Source organism: Mchenga conophoros, linkage group LG2 (assembly GCF_057382185.1).
Source record: "Mchenga conophoros isolate Kocher_MC1m ecotype Shallow Benthic linkage group LG2, M_conophoros_male_GT1.1, whole genome shotgun sequence".
NCBI classification, from domain to species: Eukaryota; Metazoa; Chordata; class Actinopteri; order Cichliformes; family Cichlidae; genus Mchenga; species Mchenga conophoros.
Genome location: NC_140527.1, coordinates 30,015,758 through 30,021,808, shown reverse-complemented (window position 1 = coordinate 30,021,808; position 6,051 = coordinate 30,015,758). Strand labels below are relative to the sequence as shown.

The 6,051-nt window shown below is 36.3% G+C and overlaps 1 protein-coding gene across 1 annotated transcript; it reads left to right on the top strand.

Annotated features, from left to right (window-relative positions):
• Positions 1-2,413: 2,413 nt before the first annotated feature.
• LOC146582231 (uncharacterized) lies at positions 2,414-5,839 on the top strand. Its single transcript, XM_085293181.1, has 6 exons — positions 2,414-2,468; positions 3,407-3,769; positions 4,066-4,380; positions 4,533-4,790; positions 5,220-5,339; positions 5,631-5,839. Exons 1-6 carry the CDS (start codon positions 2,414-2,416, stop codon positions 5,708-5,710), a joined length of 1,191 nt encoding a protein of 396 aa, XP_085149307.1. The 3' UTR covers positions 5,711-5,839.
• The last annotated feature ends 212 nt before the right edge of the window (positions 5,840-6,051 follow it).

Sequence of the window (6,051 nt, the reverse complement as noted above, 5' to 3'; positions counted from 1 at the left end):
GATATAGAGTGTTGATGTCATTAGACCACACCCCTTCTCATTACAGAGATGCACATCACCTAATATGCTTAATTGGTAGTAGGCTTTCGAGCCTATACAGCTTGGAGTGAGACAACATGCATGAAGAGGATGATGTGGACAAAATACTCATTTGCCTAATAATTCTGCACTCCCTGTAGAGGATATATATATATTAGGGGTGCAACAATACTCGTATTGGTATTCGATACAGTGCTTTCGGTTCGGTACGCATATGTACGCATATATCGAACAATACAAAATTTTTATTTTATTTTATTAACTTTTCTTCTGAAGATGCTGTCTGTGTTGAGAGCTCAGTGGATCTGCGTTCGACTTCTCCGCCTAGGCTGCACCGTTGAGCGCAGATCCACTGAGTGCAGCACAAGCTAGCGAGACAGAAGTTTAGCTCATTGCAACATGGCAACTGCCTCAACGCTACCCAAAATTGAACCTCCCCCACCCTCATTCAGATCTGGTGTTTGGAACTATTTTGGTTTTCATGTGAAGCAAGACCCTGATGGTAAGCGCGTCATGGACAAAAGTAAAACAGTATGTCGGATGTGCCACACAATACTCAATTACATTTGTGGGAACTAGTGCGTTAGCGCAGTTAGCTCATTAACGTGTTGACGCCGTCCAGCCCCACACGCGGGGCAATCCGCGGTAACTCATTAACGGAGATTTGCGGCGTTATGGCGTTAAAGTCATTTTAACGAGATTAACGCTGACAGCACTAGTGGGAACACAACGAATATGACTGCACGTTAACGCCGACATCATCCTAGTGCAAAGACAAGTGGAAGCAGACAAAAACAACAAGCACGCATGCAACAAGCTTTACCCGAGTCATTTAGACAGCCGTTAGCTTATGATTCTCCTTATGGGGACCTGATATGTTTAATATGCTGCTGAAAGTATACCCCAGAAGAAGCGTATAGTATAGCTTTTATTTTGCAAAGAGCCATTTCTCTGTAATAGACTCTATTTTCCAAAGATGAGTGATTTGTCGATCAGATAGATTTATTATTTTATCCCTTTGTTGTTTCAGCAACATTAAATTTAAAAACTGTACTTTTGAATTAATATATATATATATTTACAATTTTAATAAATGACAAATTAAAAAGGCATGAACATTTTTTTGTATCAAAAAAATATTGAACCGTGACACCAAAGTATCGAACCGAACCGAACCGTGAATTTTGTGTATCGTTGCACCCCTAATATATACAGTATATGTATATATGTATGTATGTATATATATATATATATATGACTGGTCTGTTAGTTCAAAGTAGCCCTGTACCACTCGAACAGTTTCACTGCACCTCTCTCAGAGTGCTAGCTTCTATCTCTGCTCTGTGATGCAGGAAGTACCCATGCGTGGGTGTCTTTCTCACAGATGAGTTGTGCCTGGTTCCAGTTGAGCGCTCGTAAGTGGGTTACTGCCTCAGCCTGTGCTGATGTAGGCATTCATTAATTTGAAAGTGAATCATGTTTATCCTTATTTCCTTGATGGTAATTCTTCTTCTGTTAATGTTTAACCATCACTCCAGCCATTTACTGACGTAAGTAAGAAATTAAATGTTTTTATTTTTTTAATAAAGTACAAAATATTCAACCTATTTTTCAATTAAAAATTAAAAGTGATTACAAAATTGTAATGTTTGCTTTAACATGTCTGCAATTTTTAATTTAATTACATTTACAATAAAGATTCAAGGCATATTACAGATGCATACATTTAGAATACCTAAATTAATCTTCTTTACACAAATACTGTAGGCAATTTTGAATACTTGTGAGTCGTGCATCTACATTTTCATATTGAATTCAGCCTGCTTTGATAGATATGAGGATTCAATGTTTTAATATTTTCTGGAAAACATTACTTCATAGTTCCATTTTGTGCCAATGATTTGCAGCATTTTAACAAGCTGGTTTTTCCTTGGTTATTTACATTTTATTTGTTCTATACTGTTTATCTCCTTTCCTTTCAGAAAGAAAACTCATCCAAACATACAAACATAAAAAGGCATCCCTCCTGTGCAGTACAGCAGTACAGCTCTCCCCACAGGAAGTTCTGAACTATTTGTGAATTAACTTGTCACCGCACATGTTGCCTGTTCTTTCTCAAAAGGATATGTCAAGAATACGTGACATATACTTTTTTATACTTGCATTGATATGCTGTGAAAGTGTCACCCTACAGTGTTGTCTAGAGACTCAGTTTTGCTGATGCAATTAGAGCAGCGATAGAAAAGTAAGATATGTATGTTAAGGTATGCTGAAAAAATACTGTCAACAGTATATACGTTATACTGATTTATACCCAGCTTTGTTCATCATTGTCTACAGTAATTTTTAAAGATTAAAATCACAACGTGGCTTAATGAAGAGTATGGAGCAGTTTCTTATCATTGTGCTTGTGGCAGGGGGAATTCATGGTAAGATCATCTTCATAAAGAAGCCAAGTATTAGTATTTGTAGTGTGAATAATTTCAGCTCATGTTCATGTGAATGCATCTTTCCCAGCTCACGTTTCAGTTGATGAGACTACATGTGACCTCAGGACGAACACATGCCCATGCTCTCCTCTTCTTAAAGGAACTGTGTATATCCAAGTGATGACTGATGCTAGTGGCCGTGAAATGAAGTGTTTGAAGGTGCTTCCCATGGTGAACATAACTGTGTTCAATATAAAGAAAGAAAAAATAACAACAGACAAGGAATTGAACAACAGACTACAGTTTATAATCAAGAACGGGACACTCAAGATCACAAACCTGAGGAGGAATGATTCAGGTCAATACAGCATTGAGGTCTTTAATTCAAATGGAGTCCAAGAGAAAAACATTCATTTCACGCTGGATGTTAAAGGCAAGTTATATAACTTATTCTTTATTGTATATTTTTGAAATTATTATAAAGTTAATCAGAAATATAGCCATCTTGTTGGAGTAAAACAGAAAAACACAGTACACAACCCCTGTGCAACAAAGGGTAGAAGATGAAAACAAAACAACAACAAAAAAAACTACACAGATAGATATAAATGTTTCATGTTGCTTAATTTTTCCAAATTCTTGAAGACAACAAATGGGATATTTCTTGATTTAGAATTTGTCTATCTATGGGCATTTCCAGTTCTTTTCACCACACATGGGCTGGGATCCATATTCATTATTTAATCTTTAACTTTAAAGTTTAAAGGGACACTGAAATTTTAAACGTGGTCACTGATTAGTGTTAGCTGCACTAAATGAGTACTTTAGGCAGTGAAGAAGAAGTATTATAGTAGAAAATTTGCCAGTAATGAAGGCAATCATTTCCATTTGTTGTCTGAATAATTTCAGCTCATGTTCTATTAAATGTGTTTTTCCAGCTCTCGTTCCAATTGATGAGACTACATGTGACCTCAGGACGAACACATGCCCATGCTCTCCTATTCTTAAAGGAACTGTGTACATCCAAGTGATGACTGATGCTAGTGGCCGTGAAATGAAGTTTTTGAAGGTGCTTCCCAAGGGGAACATAACTGTGTTCAATATAAAGAAAGAAAAAATAACAACAGACAAGGAATTTAACAACAGACTAACATTTATAATCAAGAACGGGACACTCAAGATCACAAACCTGAGGAGGAATGATTCAGGTCAATACAGCATTGAGGTCTTTAATTCAAATGGAGTCCAAGAGAAAAACATTCATTTCACACTGGATGTTAAGGACAATGGAAAAGTTGAAGGCAAGTTATTGTAACTTATTCTTTATTGTATATTTTTTAAGCTATTGTAAAGTTAAAGTTAATTGTTCATGATTTCTTGTTTGTTATTGTTACTATCGCCAAGCCTCTGCACTTGGGTCTTCTCGTAAATGCTTGATTGCATAGTGTACACTTTAGCAAACAGTAAACAGAAAACCACAATTTCTGTTTTTGTTAAACATGTGCAAATGCTAAATGAAAAGAAAAACTGTAGTTCTTGTAGGTACTAAACACTCAAAATTGTGTCAATTTTTCTTCCGTTTACTTTGCATTGGCAGGTATGGGAACTTACTGTGATGGCAGCCAGGATGAAACTAAGTGCTATGGAGCTTTGGGAGGAACTGTGGACATCCATCTGGGCAGCATTTCGGAAATACTTGAATACCAATTGTTGAAGGATTCATTAAACATATTTAATGTGAAAAAGAATATGATCAGTTTTAAAACCACAGAACATAGGTATCTTTTCCTCAGTAATGGGACATTTAGGATCAATAACTTGAGCAGGAGTGACAGTGATAATTATACTCTTCAAGCCTTTGATTCAGATGGAAGAAGATCAGACGAGCGTATTTTACAGTTGTTTATTCAAGGTATTTTTTCTGTTCTGTTGGCAAACTAAATAATATATCACAAAATATCAAATACATGTATTTTGTTCTTTCCTTGTTTCTTTTTAGAGACTATAGAAAATGACAGAGATTCTGATTTAAAATCTAAACTCATCTGTGTGTGTTTCTCTCAGCTCCTGTGTCCTCTGTCCTGCTGGTCTCTGAGTGTCTGTCCCAGGGAGAGAGGAGGGTGTCCTGCTCCTCTGAGGGAGGGGACAGTCCTCAGTACAGCTGGACTCTAAATGGACGCACACTGACAGATGCTGAGCTCCTTTCTGGAAATAATGAGAGTAACATCATCACTTTGAAACAGCACGTCTCAGGACATCTGGTCTGCTCAGTCAAGAACAACGTCAGTAATGTCTCCAAAGAAGAGAGGATATCTACCTGTGGTGAGTGAGGTCTTTGTAAATAATATCTAATACTGAATCAGCAATTCAGTCAGTGTAGGTTCCCAGTCATCCAGCTCATGGTAGTAGTCTCGAGAGCTTGAGAAAAGACAGAAACTGGTCTTTTTTAGATATTTGTACTGCTACTGTAGTGTGAATATGTCTCTGCTCTGACTTGCCCTTGGGAAGTTAGCGACCAAAATGGTCAATTTGTACACCTTTCATAAATCATTTATTTATGGGCTATAAGCTTCATTTTCATTGATTGCATATTAATCAGTTGGACAATAATAATCACTGATGGCACATTAATAAATTAAAACTTTAATGCAATGAATTTATTGATGTAATTGTCTTTATTTTCTCCTTGTGTTTTGCCATAAAAACACATGTTGACTTGTTTTTTTTTTTAAATTTCATTTATTTTAGGAGCAGGAATTTTAACACTGATGGGTGGTGTTCTCTTAGCACTGATAATTTTCTTAGTTGTGGGTGTAGCAGTCATCTGTTCTCGGAGAAAGAAACAAAAAAACAAACCTACAAAACAGGAAGGTAAAAAAAACTTTGTTCTTTTAATAATTACATATAACAATTTTTCTGTTTGCTGTTTTTTAAATAAACAATTTTTATTCTTTGCCAAAAGTTTGTTGATACATCAAAAAAGCCAGAACTGAGCAAAATTAAAAGTCATGTTTTGTGTGCATTTTGGTCAGAATCAGTGAAACCATTTCACAATTTTCAGTCTGCTGAAGAAATGATGGTAAACTTCTGTTTAGACCTCAAACGATTATTTTAATGACTCACTTATGTTACTTTATTCTTCTTGCTTCTCTGCCGAGGAAGAAGATGACCAGGTAATAATGTTTACTGATGTCAGTCTCACACAAAAGCAAGGAAAGCAAGTTGTCAAAGAGGGGAGATAGAGGTGGAGACAGAGTAATCCCAAGTCACCCATGTGATTTACCCAGGGTTGTGAGCTTTATGATGTTTTGGGGTTTTACTCATTTTTCAAATTAATTTTGTTCAATGGGGCTTTAGGTTCATTGTGGTTAATGGTGAGTTTGGTGTTCAAGCTCATTAATCTTCTGTTCACATTCTACCTTCTGTTTACCTTTGAGTGTCATCTATAGATCTATATTTTTAGTTCATTTTCATTGGGAGTAACCAGGATGGACAAGAGTAGAAATTAGTATATTAGAGGCACAGCTCAGGTTGAGCAGTTTGGAGACAACATGGTTGTCATGTTGGACATGCAGAGAGCTGA